At 34.5% G+C, this 23,542-nt stretch overlaps 1 protein-coding gene across 2 annotated transcripts; it reads left to right on the forward strand.

Annotated features, from left to right (window-relative positions):
* The first annotated feature begins 646 nt into the window (after nucleotides 1-646).
* Nucleotides 647-21,875, forward strand: LOC132282743 (phenylalanine--tRNA ligase beta subunit, cytoplasmic). 2 transcript variants are annotated; one of them, XM_059784514.1, is made up of 21 exons: nucleotides 647-725; nucleotides 2,231-2,362; nucleotides 2,495-2,550; nucleotides 2,641-2,738; nucleotides 2,921-3,050; nucleotides 3,184-3,299; nucleotides 4,469-4,535; nucleotides 5,147-5,188; nucleotides 8,519-8,560; nucleotides 8,763-8,839; nucleotides 9,216-9,342; nucleotides 9,440-9,607; nucleotides 11,619-11,747; nucleotides 11,872-11,973; nucleotides 15,955-16,089; nucleotides 16,713-16,787; nucleotides 19,786-19,893; nucleotides 19,996-20,091; nucleotides 20,177-20,260; nucleotides 21,066-21,160; nucleotides 21,548-21,875. In XM_059784514.1, the coding sequence occupies exons 2-20, from the start codon at nucleotides 2,305-2,307 to the stop codon at nucleotides 21,132-21,134; spliced, it is 1,779 nt and encodes a 592-aa protein (XP_059640497.1). In that variant the 5' UTR covers nucleotides 647-725; nucleotides 2,231-2,304; the 3' UTR covers nucleotides 21,135-21,160; nucleotides 21,548-21,875. The 2 variants fall into 2 exon arrangements, with proteins under 2 accessions (XP_059640497.1, XP_059640498.1); XM_059784515.1 differs by having other exon boundaries at nucleotides 686-725; nucleotides 2,257-2,362.
* The last annotated feature ends 1,667 nt before the right edge of the window (nucleotides 21,876-23,542 follow it).

Genomic DNA, 23,542 nt, shown 5'->3' on the forward strand with positions numbered 1-23,542 from the left:
ATAAAATGTTACTTTTGCATGACCAATTTTATCCTAGAGTATTGTCATTTAGTGTTTCTTCGAGGGGCTTGCAAAAAATATTATATTTAATATTCCAATAAAAACACGAGTATGTATAAATGAACTACATTCTACATATGAATATAAATAATTATTATTTAAAACACAAAATAAAAAGAATTTGATAGCTAAAATCCAGTCCACCTTAGTTTGTTCTAATTTAAATATGAATATAAATAATAATTATTATTATTAATAATCCATCATTTTACTATTTATTTGTTAAAAATTAATATAAATAATTAAGTATAAAGATGATTCATCTAACATAAAATTAATTTATTTTTAAGCATTTGAAATCATGAGGGTATTTTTGGTAAGTAAATTATTTTCGCTATCCAAATTAGCAAAATAATATTTTCCCATAACTTTCATGAATTTTTTTTCTGCTAACCAAATGCATGCTGGAAACATGATTTTTCTTCCTTTCACTTTACTTTCTTTCATTTTCACTTTCCATCGTACATTTCTGTCTAACCAAACGGATCCTTAGTCTTTTAACAAAAATTCCAAAATATTAAAAAAAAATAAATTAGGACAAGTCTTGGTCGCCTTGTGCCTCAATTTTTTATATATATATTTTTAAGTTAGGGCAAGTTTCAGACGACACAATCTGCTTAGACACTCCGCAGGGCGCAGCCTTCGCTATCGCCTCAGGTGACAAGGTATGTTCATCCTCTCTCTCTTCTCTCTCCTTTTGCATGAATCGATCTTTTATATATGTTTATTTCTTTCGTTCATCTCATCATTTGATTTGTTCTAACTTTGGTTCGTTTGATTCGGGCATTTACCTTTGTTCCAATAGTGAAAAGTAGCTTCCAAACTAGGTTTTTTTTTGTGTGTGTGTCACTGTGTGTGATGGCTATCAAAAGCTGAATGAATATATTATGGTTCTCTTAGTATTTTAATAAATGTATGCCTTTCTACATGTCTTTCATGGCGATCGAGTCCATAATCTATGGCAGGTACTTTTTTTTTTTTTTTTTTTCCTCTCCATAATTCCACTCCAATCTCACAACAGCAGCAACCATACCCCTTTTCCTCGTAATTTTTCGCATTTTCACATTCAATCCTACGAAAATTAAGGATCCCTTCTAGTGGGTTGAGCCTTTGAGATAAGAATTAACTTTTTCGATCTCTAAATTATGCTCATACTTAAAAGTGCCAAATTAAGGGTTTTTTTTTTTATATTTTATTTTTATATGAAGATACATACCACCATTATTGATGTTATTTGAAGTTGGCTCAGCTAGAATTTCAGTTAATAATACTGTCAAAGCACTTGCCATCAGAATGTACAAACACATGGAAATCAAGAGCAAGCTTTAACAAAATAAAAGTTAATGGTTTTTCTATTAATTTGCACAGGTCTTCTGTAGCGATGATCAACCAATCACTGCTACTAAAGTTGATACCTCATCCTGAAATCAAGAAAGGGGCAATTGGCTCCCAAAAAAAAAACATACGCAAAGTGTAGTGTAGTTAATACAAAGAGTGAAAGACAAACTATATATGATAGTGGATGCCACATATAACCTAAAAGTCCCACTACTTCTTCAGTACTACAAGTTAAGCCTCCTATAATATATATAGTCACCTCATCTCCACATATTTTTGTCATCTGTAATCATCAAATTTTAGTAGCTATATAAACAATGAATGTAAAAGAAGCTGCAGTTTTCTGTTCTCCAGTAAACTGTTCTCTTCATTTTTTTATTTTGTGCTTGTGAAAATTTTGCACTCTTTAATTGATAGATTTATTGTTATTAGTTAGCTGTCTCATGCACACTGCACATGCGCACAATTATTTATTGGTGATGATAGATTTATAGTTATTAGTTAGTTGTCTTATGCAAACTGCACAGGCGCACAATTATTTATTGGTGGTGATAAAAATTTATAGTTATTAGTTAGTTGTCTTAAGCAAATTGCACATGCGCACAATTATTTATTGGTGGTGATAGATTTATAGTTATTAGTTAGTTGTCTTATGTACATTGTACAGGCGCACAATTATTTGTTGGTGGTGATAAATTTATAGTTATTAGTTAGTTGTCTTATGCACAATGCACAGGCGCACAATTATATTAGCTATATAATTTGAAAACATCGTGTTAAAATTTCGCACTCTTATAATTTTTTTTTTTTTTTTGCACGCGTGAAACTTAAGGGCCTCACAATTGAAAGTTCACCTAGGGCCTCTCAAAATATTTGGAATCTCAGGGCCGGCCCTAGTTCGCCGCCATGCCAACCGTCAGCGTTGGAAGAGACCGTCTCTACGAAGCCCTAGGACAAACATACAGTAAGAACTCTAGTGTTCTCTACTTAATTCACCAATCAAAATCACACGTTTACGCATCATTCACCAATCATTTTCAGTGTAGTTTCATTCAATCTTTTTCAATCTCACAATCCATATGTGTATGAGTTTCAGCTCAAGAAGAATTTGAAGAGTTGTGCTTTAAGTTTGGAATCGAGCTTGATGATGTGGTAAGCACTTACACGCATGCCTATATGTACGTTTATGGACGGTAAAAGAAGCTTTGTAATTTCAATTTTCTTAACAAACTAAGCACGCAGACAACTGAAAGGGCCATCATCAGAAAGGAAAAACACTTGGAGGAGGAAGCTACTGAGGACGAAGAAGTTATCTACAAAATTGAAGTTCCGGCAAATAGGTACTACTTTGATAATTGATTGTATGGGAATTATTGCACGATTTTTTTATAATTATATATTTTTAAAATGGGTGAATTGCGAAGTTTAAACGAACACAAGTGTTTCAACTCGAGAGCGAATTTATATAATTAATTTGTACGAGCTAAGAGGAATGATTCTATGCTGTTTTGTTGACACACAGATATGACTTGCTTTGCCTTGAAGGGCTTGCTCAATCCCTCCGCATTTTTAGTGGGCTTGATCCTATTCCGGCATACAAAATGTCTGATATTAGTACAAAATCCATGCTTAAAATGCATGTAAAACCAGAGGTACATATATAACAGAGTAACAACCCATTTTGGGTTTTGATTTACTGCATGTCATTCATTGATACCGAGTTCCTTTTTCTTTTCTTTTAATTTTTATTCTGCGGTTATTATTGTCATCATTTTTCCTCTGCAGACATCTTTGATTCGCCCTTATGTTGTTTGTGCCGTTTTAAGAGGGGTAGCTTTTGATGAAGCAAGATATAACAGCTTTATTGAACTTCAAGATAGGCTCCATCAAAACATTTGCCGGTAACACATTGAACAATGGTTTCAATTATACAGTATAGCTTGACTGCTTCTTGTTTTTCAATTCATTACTGATCTTACTTGCACAATGCAAAATTTGGACGCGTGGAATCTAAATCTTCAGTGTTCTTTTTTATTTATACTAAACTTTTTCATGTCCAGTTTTGTCATTACTTAATTATAATTTATGTCCTCCCAGTAGTATAATATAGGAATGAAAAATTTTGGTTCAGTGATTCAATCGGTAGATTCACTCGTGTAAATTTGCACGTCATGAAATATTTATCTAAACAATTCGGAAGTAAGTAGGACACAAGAAATAAAATAGAATGCATTAGGAATAAGAAGCTTTGTGATACATGCCTTCCACAATTTAAAATAATTTCTTCTTTATTTGTTTTTTTTTTTTTCCCTGTAAAAATTGCATGCTTGCTATACTGATATATTTGCCCACGTCTAAGTTATCAAAGTTGCTTTTGATAAGATTAAGGAGCTGAAGGAAACACATGACTTAAATTATGAGCCAGGAGGTGGCTATGATTTTCAAAGTATTATGTTTTGTGGTATTCTTGAAAGATGGGTAACTGTGGCCTCTCCTTACCTTTGAGAACTATTTCTTATGCTTTGTTTGGTTGGAAGGAAGGAGGAAAGACGGAAGAAAGGAAGGGAGGGAGGGAAGAGCGAGGGGAAGAAAGGAGGGATGAGGCATCCTCCGGGCCCACCTTTTCTCATCCCTCAAAAAATGGGCCGAAGAGATGAGGGAAAGAAGGATAATTGTTGCAAAAATATGAAATAACATTTTTACCTTTCAGTTATCTACCAAATTACTTTGTTGAAATGAAAATATGTTCAAGACAATTTCTTTCCACCCCTTCTACCAAACAGATGAAGGGGCCACCGATTTCCTTTCCTTTCCACTCAACCAATCAAAAGGTTGGATAGGCGCCCTTCCTTCCAGAGTGATATTTTAAAGCATCCATATGTTTTAGCGACATTCTATTGCTGCTAGAGTTTTCTTTCTTTGTTCTTTTCATTCTGTAGTTATGCCGAGTGTTCTATTTGGCTGTGGCTGTTCTTCCCTTTTTCTTGTTATCAGTTGTGGTTTTATTGAATTTTTCAATGAGTTCATGTAATTTTTCACTGGGCATGGTTTCATCCACTTCTTGTTTTAGGCGAAGAACCCTTGTCGCCATTGGAACTCATGATTTGGATACACTAGAAGGCCCTTTCACATATGAGGTATGCTACTGTTAATTTATTCCCCACAATTGTTTAACATTATGCTCAATTGTGTTTTTTCTTAGGAGACATGCTATAATCCGTTATTTTAAAGTTATTCTTTTTTATCATTGTGATTTGCATGATTTGAATCCTTTTGAGATGAACATAAATTATTTCAGAAGAAGGCACATGGTTGGTCCCCTATTCATGTTATTTATATGATGGGATGTCCTATTATATAAGGCTGGAAGGTGTCACTTGCAATATTATTTAGAAGCTTGCTTTCTTGGCAATATTTTGGTTCATTTGGCATGAATGAGAAAACAATTCTCGACTCTTTTGCTCCATGTAAAGAGGTGGGGAGAAAATTTTAAACAATGCTTCGTTTAGATTTATTTTAGTTAATACTTCCCTTTGTACTTCGGCTACTAAGGCTTACAAAGTGTGCCCTCAGGCTTCATCATCTAAGTGATATTTGAGCATTGTAGACGAATTGCAAGGGTATATCCATGAATATCTGTTGTAAATTTTTTGCTTTTAAAGGCTTTGTCATATATATGTTTTTTTGAAATGATTGAAGGCTGTCATTGTTTGATTATTACTGATTTGTCCTTTTTCATTTCCCCCAGGCCCTGCCACCTTCAAACATAAACTTTGTGCCGTTGAAACAGGTAGGCTTTTTTATTCTGAATCTAGATTCTTAGCGAATTGACGTAGTAATTGAATCCCGTTGTTACAAGATCACTAGTGCTCTTAGTTCCTGAGCAGAAATATAAGTTCACTTTAATATTACTGAACCATGATTGGTGGTCAGGGAGGATGTTCTTTTCTTGTCCATTTTTGGTCAAAGCTTGTGAAATAGTTAAATTAGCGTTGAGTATTGATTCAACCTTGGTTTTGCTATGTCTTAGAGCTTTTATCAATTTGCATTTCTTATCACATTTCCTACTTTACTTCCTTTCATATTGCTAAGGACCTGATGAAAAATTGCAAAATCTTGTAGTGGAAAATTTAGGTATTGGATAACTTTAAAAGAAATAGTGTGTAAAGTTGTTACTTCTTTTAATATATCGAAAATATAGCTTCTCTTTTTCTCATATAAATTTATATATAAAACTAAATCCCCAATGAATTGTTTCTATTTATGGTCGTGTATTTCTTTGCACTTGGAATCTGTTGTGTTTGTATGAGTTTCGTGTTTCAGTTTTGACAAGGTATTGGAGTGAACCTATATAAAATGGCATGATACCAAATCCTGGAAAAGTGACATGCTACATAGCCTCCCCCACGTTATTCCTTTTAACCTAAGGCCACAGCCTCAATTAAACCTTATGCTGTCATATTTTCTCCAAACTATCTACATCTATGTTAGTTTTGGTCTTCCTCCTCTTGAAGACCATTTTACTATTCGGAAGTAGTGACAAACCATTTTAGTCGATTCCCCTAATTTAATCTCCATTTTGTGTTACTTTAACTATCTCATGGGTGCGTTTATTTCTAATTTTATTTTAACTTACTTTGCGTCCATCTCAGCAGTCACATTTTTATTATCTACTACACATTGTATGAATATGTTCTAATTTAGCCACTTAACCTTTTGTCTTGGAAAATATCGATTCTCTAATAGCTGTTTTATAAAAATTACCTTTTTGTTTTAGAGGTATATATTGATCGATCAAGATGCAAGAACATTCCTCCGTTTCGCCCATTCTGCTTTAATTCTATGACTAATATTGTTTCCAATTTCTCCCTATGCATAATCGAGCCTAGGTAATGAAATGTTTGCTCAGTAGTACCTCATGAACCGTGATTTTCACTACATTACTACATGTATTTCTAGTTTTATTATAATCACATTGCATATACTCAATTTTAGTCCCACTTCCCTTAAATCCTCTTAATTATATAATTTCTCTCCAAATTTCTTATGTGTGGCTTGTCCCAACTTTAATTTGATCGTTCAAAACGATATCATAAGTAAATAGCATGAACCATGGAACTTCATCTTGAATGTGTTTTGTTAGTTTATATGGGCTTAATTCCGATCCGTCCCACATCAATATATCAATTAACAACTCATTTCTTATGTAAAACCCATCATGTAATATCGTACTCTTTTTCCAAATTTATAAAAGCAATATGTAGATCTTTCAAATTTTGTTTCCACTAATATTCTAAATAAATAGAGAGCTTCCATTGTTGACTTACCCGGCATAAATCCAAATTGGTTGTCTGAAATTATTCAACTTTGATTGTCCCCTTTATGTGTTCGTAAAAGATACTTTTACATTATAACTAGGTATCTTTTCTAGTTCTTATTATCTTATTCAACTTGCTTTCCATGACATGCCATTGCCACCATAACACATCCAAGCCTCTACTGGAATCCATTAGGTCCTAAAGCCTTTATGGAGGTGATGGCGGTAGTGGTGGAGGTGGAGGTGGAGGTGGAGGTGGAGATGGAGGTGATGGTGGCGATGGTGAAAGGTGGTGGTGGTGATGGAAGTCCGTGGCGATGGAGGCGGCGGCGGCAGTGGGGGTAGTGATGGAAGTCGGTAACGGTGGAAGTGGTGGTGGAGGTGGAGGCGGTGATGGTGATGGAAGTTAGTGGTGGAAGGCGGTGGCGGTGGCGGTGGCGGTGGAAGGTAGTGTAGGCGGTGGCGATGTGATGGTTGTGGAAGGCAGCTATGGTGGCAGCGGTGGCAGTGACGGTGGTGGAGGTCGTGGAAGGCGGCAACAGTGGTGAAAGGTGGCGGTGATGGTGAAGGCGGTGGCAGTGATGGTGGTAATGGTGGTGGCAATGACGGTGGTGGAAGGCAGTGGAGGTGGTGGTGGTTAAAGGTGGTAATGGTGGAAGGCGGTGGCGGTGGTGGCGGTGGTGGCGGTGTGGTGGTTGAAGGTGGCAACAATGGTGGCGATGACAGTGACGGTGGTGGAAGGCAATGGAGGTGGTGGTGGTGGTGGAAGTCAGTGGAGGTTGTGGTGGTGGTGGTAGTTTTTGGACTTGAAGCATGAGGGTGTTTTGGGAACTTGATTTTTTTTTTTAAAAATTACTTGGGAATGGAATGACCATTCTATAGGTTTAGTTGTGGAATGGATTTTCATTCCCACTTTAAATTGCATACCAAACATATGAATGGTTTGAATAGGCATCATTCCATTCTTGCATACCAAACGTAGCATTACAGTTCAACTAGCAAATAAGCAACCTATATAAGCTGCTATGTCACCACATTATAGGCTAAGTTATGTATAAGGGTGGCAATTCGTGTTCGTGAGTCATAATTGTGTTGTGTCGATGTAAGAGTATTATATTGAACAGGTAAACTCAAACCTAACCCATTTAATAATCGTGTCAAGAACTCTCAACACTAACCAAACCTGTTTATTAAAGGGTAAACGTGTTAACCCGTTTAATGGCTTGTTTATCAAAACGAGACATTTAATATTTAATCAAATAATAAATTATCACAATTAACCCAAATATTCAAAATAAGAAGAAAAATCATAAGGCACAGACAAGGTTTATGTTGAAATGACTTAACTATCTATAGTAATTGGGTTTAAATAGGTAACATATTACATATGTTATATTCACGATTATAACATGTTGAGTTAAATGGGTTATACGGGTTAAATCCCTCAACCCAAACCTGACACGGTTAAGTAACGGGTTAATCGTGTCAACCCATTTATGATCTGAACCCGTTTAAGGTCAACTCAAACTCGCTTATCTCATGTCGTGTTGGCGGGTTGTGTCGTAATTTGCCACCCCTAGTTATGTACGGTATAGTCACATCTGTTTTACTTACTCAGCAAACCATGTTCTAGGTAACTTTGGTTTCTTTTTTCTCTTGTTTGCCCTTCAGAAGTGACCTCACTTGAATTAGTTCCTCACATTTTCTTCATCCTGTTTCTATTATATATTATTTTAAACATCGTTTAAGTTTCTTACATAAACAGTGTGCTGAAATTGCTACGTGACTTTGTTAATTTTCTAGGTGAAGAACTTCAGAGCTGATGAATTGATGGAGTTTTACCAAGTGAGTCCTGTTTGTGTTCTGAACTTGAATTTGCCATTTATCGTTTTCTAAATGTTATATTAGTTCAATTCTTATTTTTCTGTATGCTTATTGTACTAATTCTGGGAATAATAATTTGATAGTGTTACATTAGAGTTTTTAAAACATCAACATCAACATCAACACATGACCTTGATTTTTATATTATTATATATCTCTGCAGTCGGATTTGAAACTGAAGAAGTTCTTGCACATAATTGAGGATTCACCAGTTTTCCCTGTTTTATATGATCGTAACAGGTATTGTGGTTCTTGATAAGGCCTGTTTGACTTTAAGGATTCTGAGCTCTCTTACTGCCAACTGATTGATGATGCTTTTACTCTCCATTACACTTTTTTTTGATAAATACTTTTACTTTCCATTACACCTTTTTTTTATGTGCTTTTGCAAACTCAAATTTTGGTTAATTGCTTTAAGGATTGATCTTATACTTCTGTGTTTGCAATATAATCTAAAGTATGAAAATTTATTAGTCTTAAATTCTCTGCTCCCAATCTGTTTAATTTTTTGTAGGTTATGTGAAGTTGGCTTAGATTTAAACACTCATTTTCTTCTTACGATATCTGCGGTTTCTTTGTTCTGAAAAGAACTGTTTTCTTTTCCTCATTTTTGCAGAACAGTTTTGTCTTTGCCACCAATTATTAATGGTGCACATTCAGCCATTACCTTAAAGACAAATAATGTGTTCATCGAGTGCACAGCCACTGATTTGACAAAGGCCAAAATTGTTTTAAACACAATGGTGAGAAAATGAAGTAGTTTCCGACAGCACTTGTTTGCTTAGCTTTAGTTCATACTGACTGATAATGATGTTTGACGATTCTCCTTTATTCTCGTAGGTAACTATGTTTTCGGTATATTGCAAAGAGAAGTTTGAGGTTGAACCAGTTGAAGTGATATACCCTGATGGAAAATCATTTGTATATCCTGATCTCTCGCTCTACCATATGGAGGTGCCTTTATCTTACATCACTGGTTACATTGGAGTTCCCCTGGAGGCAAATGAGGTAATTTAATATGTCATTTCGTTTATCTTGGTTATGCCTACCTTATGAATGAAGCTTAAAAGGACCCAATTTGTTCAATGATTGAAAATATAATTGATTACATATATACTAAAAGCAAAGTGCATTTTTTCATTTAACTGCCTTTATTTACTTGACTTTCATTTATGGAGGCACATGTAATATGGATGCTTTTTCTTCATTGCTTTCCTTTTATGGTTTGTCTTTGCTTCCTGTTTGTTTATCCCAAAATCTTAGTAGACCACTTAGCTAATTCAGTAAGAAGTTATTTGAAACCTAACCCATCTTGAGCTTTGAGACATACAACATTATTGGCATTTCTCTTGTTCTTTTGGTGCTTTCAACTACAATCAAGTTGCCAATGCTCTTTTAGCACCACTGGTTTTTAAGAGAGTGAGGTTGATGTTTAAACTGTTTTCATCTGTCCTAGAAATAAAGAAAAGTGGATTACTGTTTCTTACTTGCAGTCTTTAATCTACTTTGCATGCTAGAAACCATCTTAGACAATTCTCAGTAATTTGTCTTCAGTTGGTGCCGATTCTTGCCATAAATAAGTGATCATAAGTTCTATATACTGAATATGCTTATATTTGAAGCAATCGTAATCGCTTTCGGGATAATGTAATTTCCGCATTTCACTGCTGTTTCTTCCTCTTTGTTTTGTTTTTTTTTTTGTTTTTTTGTTTTTGTTTTTGTTTTTTTTAAATAAGGAATTTTTATGGTTAAACAAACCTGGTTCCCTTTTTTGAAGGCTAGAAAAGTTTTAAGCATGGACATTTTTTTGGGGGCAAAAATGTATTCACAAGGAAGAAAGACAGAACAGCATTGACAGTTTAAACCATAAAGAATTTGATGGAAGCTTATGGCTTTGTTGAGTGACTTCTAAAATAATAATAGCTTATGGTGGCTGGCAGGGGATGTGTATGCTTCCACTCTCCTTTTATCCGGTATAGAGAACAAGGGACAAAAGTCACAATTCTACAAAATATAGCTTGCCTCTTCTTCCATTTTTTGATTGCCGTCTTCTCCATAAATTGTCATGTTGAAACTGCCTTACAGTAACACGCAAAAAATATGCTTACGGGAACACTAAAAAATGGAATAGGTTAGTATTCTTACTAGAAGTGATGTTTAATTAAAGGTATGGACAAGGAAGAAAGACAGAACAGCATAAACAGTTTAAACCATAAAGAATTTGATGGAAACTTATGGGTTTGTTTGAGTGACTTCTAAAATAACAATAGCTTATGGTGGCTGGCAGGGAAATTATATGCTTCCACTCTCCTTTTTTCCGGTATAGAGAACAAGGGACAAAAGTCATAACTCTACAAAAAATAGCTTGCCTCTTCTTCCATTATAGAAAAAACTAAAATAAGCAAAAATACAGATTTATTATGTTAAGAAAATAATCAAATTATTATTATTATCTTTGCAGAAATGTTGTGAAATGAGATCATCAAAGTTGCCTGATTGTCCTTGTTTAATGGCTCATAAAAATATTAATTTTGATTTTTTTTTTTTTCTTTCTTTTATTGGGGTGGTTTTTGGGTGTTGGATGGGTTGAGTTGCCACTCGGTCTTTTCTTGTAGTAGGATGTACTTGGTGGTTTGAGTTAATCCAATAATAAGTAACATTATGGTATGCCTTTGTCTTATTTGCTTTCAGTGGTAATGGCATCAGTTAGGATTGTTTTGTTGTACTCTAAATTGCACTTTGTTATCAGGAACACAGGGATATCCAGATGTTTTTTTTGGTTAATTTTTTTTATATTTTTTATTACTACTTATTTTGCACATGCTAGGTCATGTCTATTGTTTATTGCGTTGTTATAAATTGTGTGTTTTTTTTTTTTTTTTTGGAAATTTAAATAGAGAAGGTTATTCAGTTGTCCTGCAGAAAATGTTTCTTTTGTTATGCAATTACAACTCATCAACGAAATGCAGCTTGGTTAGAATTTTACTAATGTATTCACCCCATTTCTTCATCATTTCAGGTCACCAGTTTGTTGAATAAAATGCAATTGCATTCTATGCAGTCCGTATCAGGAGATAAACAGTGCAATATCATTGTATCTGTACCTCCAACTAGAAGTGATATTCTTCATCCATGTGATGTGGCTGAGGTATGGAAGTAATACTTAAACTAGAGAAAGGGGACACTAAGATAACTCATTGTGCACTACATTTCAAACTTTTTTCTTTTGACATGGAACATTACTTATTTATTATTCTATTTTTTTGGTGAAGGATGTTGCTATTGCTTATGGCTACAATGAAATTCCAGAGAGAAAACCTGCATTTTTGAAGCCGCTGCCTCTGAACGAGCTCAGTAAACTTATCAGAATGGAGGTAGAGTGCATGAACTTGTTTGTACTTTCTCAGTTGTTGAATTACTTCTTTCTGTTAGTAGTTTTTAATATGCATTTTGTTTAATATCCCCTCCTTCCCCTCCAAGGTGGATGGGTGTGAGACAACGTACTTATTACAAGTGAATTAAATATACTTGGGTGTGAGACAACGTACTTATTACAAGTGAATTAAATATACTTAAAAATGTCTCTGGAGGTGTTAAAGGTTATTATTGTTTTGGGTATGCTATTTCTCATTTTTCCTTAATGCCAACCCCAACTTGTTGCCGTTATCTTGTGCTTGAGTCTTTGGGGTGCCTTGACTTTTTTCTATTTACCCTTTTGGTTTAAAGAAAATTTTGACATATCAGAATTTCAATAACTTATTTTTTTTCCTTGTGTTTTTTGATTGAGTTGCTGCTTTTGTGAATGTACATATTTGGATTATAAAGTTTATAAATCTACATGTCGGCAAATTTTGTAGGCCCAAAACCCATAAATGTAATTCTAGACTATGTTTTATGGTCATTCTGCTCAATACTTTTAATTGTCTAGAAGTGAATATTTATGTTTAGAAGTGATGGTTATATGCTTTGTGAAGTGTTCCGATGAAACTTCTACGACAGACAATTTCAACGTCTTCATCAAAACAAGGTTATGAAGTTAAATATACTTGAACAATTGCTCTTGGGACACGTTCCCCTTTTGAACGCTTTCTAATACAATTTTACATATATATATATATATATACATACATACTTGAACAATCATCTATCACTATTTAGGATCATGCATACATTTTTATTTAATTGAGTTTCAAAGTTCCTTAGACTTATTTGATCGTTCATAAACATAGTTAAATATGCATGCCCAATTCTCAAAGATCAGTTCTGGCAACTTTACGTAAGGCAGAGTTTGGTTTTTTTGGGGTGATAGTGGAAAAGTTGACAGATAAGTCACGATTAATATCTTCCCTCGAAGAGAAAGAGATAGTAAAATCTCAGAATTTACGATCAATTCATTCAATATTTCCTTTTTTAGAGGACACATTTTTACATTTAAATTATGTGTTAGATATACGAATACCCTATCCCGTCCATCTGGAAATCGTTACATATGCATGCTCAATTCTCAGAGATCAGTTTTGCATCTTATAAACTATTATGCACTCCATAGATCGATCGAGAGTTAGTATTACATCGATTTACTATTGAGAATTGACCTGTCGATCTATAGGAGAGGAAGCTTCTATCGATCGACATCAATGCAGCATCAATCGATAAGCACACTTAAATTTCGATCAATCAACAGAACTGAAAAAAGGCAATTTTTATATACTTTGTCATTAAGAAATTTCCTCATTTAATTTATGAAAAGTTATCCTATGATTGCTTATCAATACAAAGTTTCTGTAAACCCTAAAACTAAGAACAATACGTATACATAGTTACATACAAGTGAGAGATTTGCTCTTCATAGAGGTTTATTTGTTTGTTTATTTCTTTAACTACAAGAGTGAAACTTTATGTTCTTTATTTATACATACATATGTGAGTTTATCTTGTGAGTTTGAAGGAAGAATTCATATATTTGTTTTTCATTAAACATGCATAGGCCGCAGGCAATTTGGCGACGAAAAAATTACTCGAATAAAGGGCAAAATTAAGATAGATCAAACTAACATATTAAGCATAACAGACACTTTGTTCTTGGAGATAATTGCATTTTGATTGAGTTATTGATATAAAGAAAAATAAAGTAAAGTAAGGTAGACCAAAAAATCTTTCTTTTTCTTTGAACTCACCCAATAAAAAATCCTCCATTTTCAAAGGAGAATAGAAGAAAATCAAAACCGATTTGTTTAATATGTTTTTCATCATACATCATTCATACTAGTCATGGTGATATTGACATTATTGCTGCTGAGCTACAATGTTAAGTCGATACGGAAGAGAATCAAAACCAAAATTTTAAAGACGAATAGGTGGGAACTGGTGCTGAAAATTAATCAATGAAGAAGCAGGGTTAGAGTGCACTTAAATGGATTGACTGAAGGACGACCTGAAGAGATTTGTGGTTGAAGATTTGGTGTCTTGCTGAGTATGGAGATAAACTAGAGTACATAGGTAGGTGTTGAACGGATCTAGGTTGTACATCTCTTTCTTCTTAGTGGATTAATTTGTCGGACTAGGTCCTCTGTGATTTTTCGACTTACGAGTTGGGTAGGTTTTTCCACTAAAACTTTATATTGCTTTAATTATACATATTGATGAGTATATTTATTTTATCAAGTTTGATTCAATGATTGGGATGTTGAGTTATAATGCTTATGATATAATAATCAATCAAGCTTGTGAGTTTATTTATGTGTTTTAAGCAATTGCCGGATTATCTAGTTATTTGTTTTTATAGAGTTATTTCAATTACATCATCAATTATTGGGATAGAACTGAATTGATTGATTTTAGTAAAGTGGTATCAGAGATTTATATATCAATTCTGTGTATTAAAGATTAAATTGGTGAAAAATGGTAATTGTTCCTTCGTGACCTATTCAACACCCCCCCTTCCCCCCAAGGTTCTATTCGGGATATCGTGATTTGAACGATCCTGTTTGCGCTTAAGATTTGATTGTTAGCATACGGATTTAGTCGAGTCACTCTTCAATAAGTTTTGTTCCGGTTTAATTGATAAAACCCCATTAGTACACGTTATATGTAAGCGTGAGTTGCCATGCTGAGGTGGGAAATACAGAACTCGTTCCGAAGGATCAAGGGATGGTAGTAGGCGACACCTCGATAAGTAGGAAGGTGTACGTGAAAAATCTGGAAACTCTCTTTAGTGTTATTTTTACTTGGTTGATCTGGTAGGTTAGTGTATAGTAAATGAGGGGAAATGGTCTTTTAACCAGTGGTTGGCTTAGTTATTGTGGTTTGGACCCTTGGATAAAAGGGGGTGAGACTTGAAATTTCACAGACGAGGTGGTCTTTGGTATTTGACAAGGTTCAGAGGTAGTTGTCTTTGGCAAAAGTAGCCATTGATAATGAAGTTTCAAAGAAGGGGTAGGTAAGTATTAATTTTCTATGCACACTTGAGGTTTATCAGTAGGAGAGGAACTTAGAGCCTTTAACACTTTTGTGCTTGTGGAGAAGGTAAGGATCAACAGTTTCTTGATGTAGGAGAGGAGCTCCTCGGGATTTTCAAAGTATCTTTGAGGTTTATCTGTAGAAGAAAAACTATTAAACTCGTCGAGGTTTATTTGTAGGTGACGAGCTCCTCAAAGTTTTCATCATGTCGTCGAGGTTTATATCCATTAGAGTGAAGCAAGCTCCTCGAGGTCTATACTTAAGGGAGGAGCTCCTTGGAGTCTTCAACAAGTCCTGGAGGTTTTCCCATAGGAGAGCAGCTCCTTGTCGTCTTCAATAAGTCAAGGCTTATCCATAGGAGAGGAGCTCCTAAGATCTTCAACAAGTCAACGAGGATTTATCTGTAGGAGTGGAGCTCATTGAGGTCTTCAATAAATCCTCGAGGTTTATCGATAGGAGATGTGCTCCTCGATGTCTTCCCAGTGACATATGAGGAAAAAGGTGACGTGGAGTGGTCATATTATGAAAACTAACTACCCCGTTGCACTTACGTTGCAACAGGTAGATACTAGGTATCTATGCTCAACGATGAGTTCCTAACTTCATCAAAATCCGTTTCTTCAAGTATCGTGGTTTGTAATACAAGTTGAATGAAGTAGTTTGGTTCCAAGTTCCCGCTTTTCTTTTATATACATACTTCAGTGAGTTTGACGTATATTTTAACTTGTATTCTCACATTATGAAAGAATCAGTGTACTTATATTATGTTACCGTGACATCTAATTGCTGCTTGTTTTACATTTTGTGAAATGAACCTCTAGTAATATGATTGCCACATAATCTTCTTGACCTTTTTCTGACTTTTTTTTTTTTTTTTTTTGTTTATTTCCTTTTAGATTGCAATGAATGGGTATACAGAGGTGTTAACATGGATACTGAGCTCTTACAAAGAAAATTTCTCCATGCTGAATCGTAAAGATGACAAATCAATGGCAGTGATCGTTGAAAATCCCCGTTCCTCTGATTTTGAGGTTCCCCCTTCTTTTTTTTTGAAGAAGTTTTTTCCTTCACTGTTGCAAGCAATGAAGTAACATAATGTTCCCCTATTGTTTTCTTTTCTTTTTCTTTTATTATTATTATTATTTAATTTCTTTGATAAGCAAGATATATCTCTAAAAAAAAAGTGCCAGAACACAAGCTGTCTTTACATGATGTAGATAAATTAGCATTGCATCCTATATCAAAAAGAATCCAGGTCTATTTAAAAGGACCATATATTTAACTGTAGAGGTATCTACCCTTCCTTTGACTCAGCTATTTAGCATATCCAAAAACCCGTTCTTTTAACCTGTAGAGGGGCTCTTCCAACCCGTGGAGATGACGCTGGTTCCTCCCCTGCCATCACAAGCCTGCATTTGAAGAGTATTTTCATGTGCGCTGTCTTGTTGATCCCCCCTTCGCTTGGCTGATGTATGCGAAGTATCACTATTAGTAATAGCTGCAGTCCCTCGTGTCATTTTCTTGAAATTCTGTATGATGTGAACTTCATATTTAAAGTATCTCAGTATCTGCAGTTAGATAATTACATTACTCATTTCATATTGTGTAGTCTATTTAAAGTATAATAACTTGAACAGCTCCTGCATATCTACAGGTTGTTCGTAGCAGCCTCATGCCTGGCATATTAAAAACTGCCAGGCACAATAAAGACCATCCAAAGCCCATAAAGGTAACGTGGGATTACTTTTTTAAATAGTTTCTGCTTTGCTATTGACAACTTATGCTGTTTATCTTGTTAGTAGAGTTTTATGGACATTTAACACGTGGATGGAGAATTAGATGGAGAGACAAGCATATAAGATGGCCCATTTTAAAGCTAGATGTTTTTTTTTTTTGGATTGTGATAAATGTTATATCTTAAGTTTGATACTTTTGAAATATAAAGAGAATAATTTACATGAAATATCTACGAGCAATGGTCCAACTTATTTGAATGGAAGGGTGCATGTGCTATGCATGCAAGTTCAATTCCCTAAGCCTATTCATCTGGAATTGCAAATAGTTAACATAATTCAGAGGCTTGGAGTGTTCAATTAAGAATTGGGTCATTTTTAGATTACCGCTTTGTGATGTTATGGCCTGAATGTTTGTTTCGATTCATGGCCAATTTTTTGACCCGTTTTTGATTGTGGGTCATGTACCCTGTTAGTGCTCCCTTGTATCTCGGTATATAAGGCCGTTTAGGGTTTGAAGTGAGATAATGAGAGAACACTGAAAATCACAGGAAGAGAGAGAGAAGAGTTAGGGTTTGAGGGCTAAAACTTGTAATCCCCTAATTTTCGCGTAGTGAAATCTTTCGCTGGATGTTCAATTAGGCTTGCTTTATGCTGAAACTCGTAAATATTGTGTTCTTTGTGTGTTGCGTGTTTGTTTTATTGTCTTGATTCATGATATGTTCTTGGTTCGCTGCGTTTTTTGTAACAAATCCTTTTCTTTAAAGTGTCCGGGGGTTTGCATTCGGAAATAAGCAGTATAATTGGTATACTAATGTCGTCTATACTGAATATAGACTATATAGAATATATATTTATATAATGTATATATAATTTATATTTGCGCATGTCTAATAAGATTCTATTTTATTAATTATTTATTTGTTAAATTAATTAGACTAATTTAATAATTACAATTATAAACCTGTATGATATGTAATAAAATATATAAATGTAATAGAAGAATTTCTAATGTGATTGGAATTCTCATAGAATGATTATTTGATTCTTTTTACTTATTTGGATCCTAATTCAATCAAAACTTTTCGAGTTATCCTAGTTTGTAGTTTCAATATAAAACCAGATAGACATTTTCTCCATTGGTGGATCTCTTCCCATTAGATGATCCTATTTCAACCTTTTAAGAAAAGACGATAAAATTATTTCCATTTTGGGATTTTCAGGGGTGTAAGGTTTGGTGCTTTAGTTTGATTGCAGGAGGCTTAGACAGGCCTAGGGGTGGCAATTTGTGTTGCCGTGTCATATTTGTGCTGTGTCATGACATGGGTATCTTGTTATATGGGTTGACATGAACGTGACACGATTATTTTTCGTGTGAAATAACCTTGATACCAACACGGCACGATCAATAAATAGGTAACACGATAAGACCCATGCAACCTGTTTAATTAATGAGTCAAGACTTGACACTACACGGGAAGACAAGTTTAATTAAAATTTTAGTTGAACTTGTAATTTCTAACATGAACACCACGCAATTATCCGACATGTTTAGTTAAATGGGCAATTTTTAACACTACATCACGTTTTCCTTACATATTTAGTTAAATGGGCCGAATCGGGTTATAAATGGGTTGGCGGGTCAAATACGAACACAACACGCTTACGATTACGACCTGAACGTGATTTAAGCCAAACCCAAACTCACTCATCTTGTGTTGTGTTAGCATGGCGTGTCAATATTGCCATCACTATATAGGCCTTAATAAGAGTGGTTTCTAGTTTCTACTTGCTTTTTTTTTATTTTTTTATTCTATTCTATTTTGCTCTTTTGTTAAGACAGTCCTACAGACTCATGTGCCTCAAGAACGACTTGAATCCTACACTTCCTTTGGGAGTGATAGCATGGTTGTCAAAATCGCGATCCTGGATCGTAGAATCGCACGATTCTACAGTCCTACCAACCCAAAACGAGTCGACTCGTATAGAAATCGTTTCCCTGTGCAGAATCGTAGAATAATTATGTAGAATCGCAAGATCCTGAGATATTTGTTGTTTAGGCTTTTTTTTTTTTTTTTGGCCTGGCTCACTTTCTTAAGTGTTGGGTTCTCTAAATAAGAAAGGTCCACAGTTTTGGGGCCCAAAAAAAGTCCATATAAATAAGAAAAAAACACTATTTAGCCCTAATCCCCAATTCTGTTTTTTTAATTTTAATTTTAATTAAATTTTTTTTTTTCTGTTGCTGTTCGAATTATTTATTTATTTTTTCCTGTTTTGATCAATTTTTTTTTTTTTTTTTTAAGCATGAAGACTGGACCATTTAATTCTGTTCTGTTCTTTACTTCTTTACATTATGTTTTGTAACTATGTTTAGTTCCTTTTCTATTTTATTTGTGTTCTCTTCTTTTAAGGGAGCTGTTTGAAGTTTGGATTAGGATTTGGGTTTGGGATTTGGGATTTGTGAACTTATGTTATGGATTCGGATTCAAACCTTCATTTTCTCACACTTCAGAGCTTACAAATTGCATAGTTGTCATGAGAGCTCTACCTTTTGAGCTACATTCTCTTTTATATTATATTTGAACTTTGGAATGGTACCCTTTTTTTTTTTTTTTTTTTTTTTTTAATTATTTTTTTTACTAGTTGGTAGAATCTTACGATTCTCGATCCGATTCTACGATTCCGATTCTACGGAGCCCAAAACGATTCTATGTAGAATCCCGATTTTAACAACCTTGAGTGATAGGAGATGTCACCTTAGGCTAGAATTTTGAGGGCAAGTTGACGTGAAATCTCAAATGTATGCGAAACTTGTTGAACTGCTTTTTCTTACTTTGTGTTTATTCATTTTTAATGGTGATATTTATGGCGATCTTATTGTGCATGTTGCCTTGAAGTTTTTTACCCCTTTATGCATAATAATGTGCTTCGTGTTTCTCATACGATAAACATTCGTGTACTAAAATTTCTCCTAATAAATAATTTTGGTTCTAGATATTTGAAGTGGGTGACATAATGCATTTGGATGAGACGAAAGATGTTGGTGCAAGAAACCATCGCCACCTTGCAGCTTTATATTGTGGTCCTAACTCAGGATTTGAGGTTCAAATTCTGTCACACTTGTCTAATTTTTTACCCCTTGGAAGATAGTATCTGACCATTTTTTTTTTCTTCATTTTGCATCTTCAAACTTTTGCTTTGCAGTTAATTCATGGCTTGGTGGACAGAATCATGGAAGTAAATGGAACTCCATTTGTAGAAGCTGGGGATAACTCGGGCTACTATATCAAATGCTCAGATGTAAGTGTTGCCATCATAAACTTCATTGTTTGCCTTTGTAGTTTATCAATACTGCACTTACAACTGTCTTGATATTATATTGAAGGAGCCTGAGTTTCTTCCGGGTAGACAAGCTCACATTATTTATAAAGGGAAGCACATAGGCAGTTTTGGCATTGTGCATCCAGAGGTATGTTGAATATAATTCAAGTAGAACTTTTGTGTTACCTTTGTCAATTTTTTTTTTTTTGGTTAAATCCTTATTGATCTTCACTTTGAGGCTGGCCTCAAGGGGAGTCAACCCTAAACGACCTTGAGTCGAGCCTGAAAAATCTGGCAGGGGTCCTTAGTTAGGTGTAGTTCTCATGCGTCCTTTATTTTAGTTTATGATTTATTTGTGAGTTTCTCTCTCTCTCTCTCTCTCTATATATATATATATATACACACACACACACACGTATGTATGTATGTATGTAAAATTGAAATAATCAAATGGACATGGCGGAAGTTTATGCACCACCTTGGGGAGTGAAATTTTTTCTTCCCTTTGACTTTCCTTATATTTTCTGGTCCAATGTCATTGAGAGGCTAGCATTTCAATTGCTAGGCTCTTACTCCAGTACCTGTGCAATTCTGCAATTCAATTGCTAGCCTCTTGATAGATTTTTCTGGTTCTTGACCTTTTTTTTTTTTTTTTTGTTGTGCGTGTGTAATTTCAGTACTTTTTTTTTATTGTGTGGCTGTCTGTTTGTGTAGATTGCTGATCTTTCACGTACTTGTGTATTTTCATGATGTTTAATATCCAAAATATATTTTTATCATGTTCTATGGCAGTAGTACTTCACCTATACTCACTGGTGAGATTCTACCATCAGTTGAACTTTCCATATTACATAAAAATTCGGAAACAATCTCTTTATATATATTTCCCTAATTATGTATGATGGCAACCATGTTCGGTCAGTGTCTTCATCTTGCTTTTATGTATCTTTCAGGTCTTAGTTAACTTTGAGATTCCTGATCCGTGCTCCTATGTGGAAGTTAACATTGAGAACTTCTTGTAAGATTATCCTCATTAATCATGTTCAATGTAAGTTCCTTCTCTGATCTTAGAAGTGACTGTTTGATTGTCCCATTGAATTTGAATGGTCACATTCTCTCTTTATGAAGCACATTTCAATCTAGAAATTCATGGTCTTGAATGGAGCAATTTGGGAAGATACTAGACATTGACGTTTCAAAAGATGTTTTAAATATACTTGGAAATGAATATGTAGGAAGGAATACAATGAATTTTATTTTTCAAAAAAACCCCATTCAAAGTCCTGAACTTCTATTTATAATGTTACCTAAATTGTGAATAGGGTCATTCAAATTTAAGGGACGGTCCAAAGTGGCCTCAAATTATTCACTATGAAAAAAGAATAAAGTTTGTTGTACTTACGAAGTTCTTCCCATGTCCCACTATCAATTGCAGGTGATTTGGCATTGGGTTCCTAGGCTATTATGAATCTCTCTTAAATCGCGTTTCCAGCAGCCCAACTATCAGAAAAAAATTGTTGGTCTTATGGAGGGGCAAATTTTTTCGTTACTTGTGTTTGTAACTAAAATCTCAATAGAGCCAAAAAGGAAGAAAAAAAAAGCACCATTTTTTCTATTACATCCTAAAGGTTTTTATACCTGTAGTGGATTGTTTAATGTGTTCATTTTTCTTTTTTAGTCATGTATTGGAATCACACAATGGTTGACCAAAGAAATGTTTTTTGCATCCTTTCATAAGTTGTCATAAAAATTAGGAGCACGAATGTCCAGAGTTGCCCTTGTTTGATTTGCAATATCCTATACGCTAACAAAGTACACATCAAATAGAACTCCCATATACAATGCAGTAAGATATTCTTGTACTTCACTAATCTGAGTGGGGGTATTATATTGTGCTTTCAAGACTCACTGTTTTCAAAATCTTTACTCACTGCACTGCTTTAGGGGTCATATTTCATGTTGTATCGTTCTTAATAATTACTTTTTATATAATGCATGTTTATTATGTATAAATATAAATATTAATTTAAAATAAATTTTTTTGTTACGTTTGTATTACAATTATTTTATTATAAAAAATTGTTACAAGCAAGTATTTTTATATTTGAGGATCAAAACACTAATGATTTTAAAAATTGAAAGTAAAGTGTGTGATTGTAAAGTTGTATGTCAAAACAATGTTGATGCAATATGGTTTTTAGTTACGAATTTGTCACTTCTAGTTGCTATACTTTTATCAACAGAAGTATGTCGTTTCTTTGTGCATAACAAAATGGCTTCGTAAACCTTTTTGTGGAGGGAAAAAAAATGTTGAATAGCGGCCAACACATCTTTATCAATCCCTGGCCAGAAAGTTTGGAAGAATCTTGCTGGGAATCCATCAGGCGCCGGGGCTTTATCTGGGTTGAAGTTCATCACCACATTCTTCACTTCTTCTTAAGTTACTGGACCATCTAGCATATTCATGTCTTCTGTGTCAAGAGTGTGTCTGTCACAGAGAACCTCAAAAGAACTCTTTGAGAGCAGATTCCTGTAGTAATCCACAAACCACTAATAGTTTTAGGATGAACCAAAGGAAGAACCTCATTTTTTACACACCAGACTTTGAGCATTTTGAAAGGCTTTGGGCCAGAAGCAAAATTTTTGGACACCTGAACCAAAACACCATAATGATAAGAGAATTTAGTTACCGTGTATGGAGACTTGGTACCAGAAAAAGAAACACCCTATCAAGCTTCACATAAATTCTCATTCTCACCCTCTGCCTATTACACCAAGAACAATCCCCATTAATGGGGTGATAATTCCAATAAATTTGCACTCTGCAGAAAAAAATGATTCCTTTAATTGAAATTTTGGCGGTTGGTGGTTTAGGTATCGTTTTTGTTCAGGAATCCCAAAACTGATTCCAATGCTAGAGAATTTTTTGCAACATGTTAGGAATTTGTACATCATCCTGTTGAAGTATTGTTTGTTAAATTTAGGATGCGAAAATATAAGATATAAAATAGGAAGATGGAAAAGAGAAAGCTGGACAACACAACATATACATGGTTCGGCATTAAAGCCTATGCCCATGGATTAAGAGCCATTGAGGCTACATTTCCTTATTGCTTGTAGTACTTGATATGTTTACATTGTATTGATACACAATATATAGGAATAAAGTTGCTGACAAAAGGAATAAATCAAGGAGGAAAGATGGAAAAAAAATAAATCAAGAAGTAAATCAAGGAGGAAAGAAGGGAAAAGGAAACAGAATGTAATACATATATATAATATATATTTCTATATATTCTCCCGCAAACTCAAAATGGGTTTCTCGAAGCCAACTTGAGTTTGGAAATGAAATCTTGAAAATGGTGGTGGAGCGAAAAGTATCCGAAAGGCCGGAACAAAGCCGGGAAATAATCGGAACAAAGCCGGGGAA

Source organism: Cornus florida, unplaced genomic scaffold, assembly GCF_030987335.1.
Source record: "Cornus florida cultivar Cherokee Brave unplaced genomic scaffold, ASM3098733v1 CherokeeBrave_3.0.0_Hap2_Chr11, whole genome shotgun sequence".
NCBI lineage: Eukaryota > Viridiplantae > Streptophyta > Magnoliopsida > Cornales > Cornaceae > Cornus > Cornus florida.

Excerpts from the sequence above, each read along its gene's own strand:
- LOC132282743 (XM_059784514.1), top strand. The coding sequence starts at position 2,305 with ATGCCAACCGTCAGCGTTGGAAGAGACCGTCTCTACGAAGCCCTAGGA. Across the intron at positions 3,300-4,468 it reads CTCCATCAAAACATTTGCCG|GCGAAGAACCCTTGTCGCCA; the intron begins GTAACACATTGA and ends TTCTTGTTTTAG. Across the intron at positions 11,974-15,954 it reads GTAAACTTATCAGAATGGAG|ATTGCAATGAATGGGTATAC; the intron begins GTAGAGTGCATG and ends ATTTCCTTTTAG.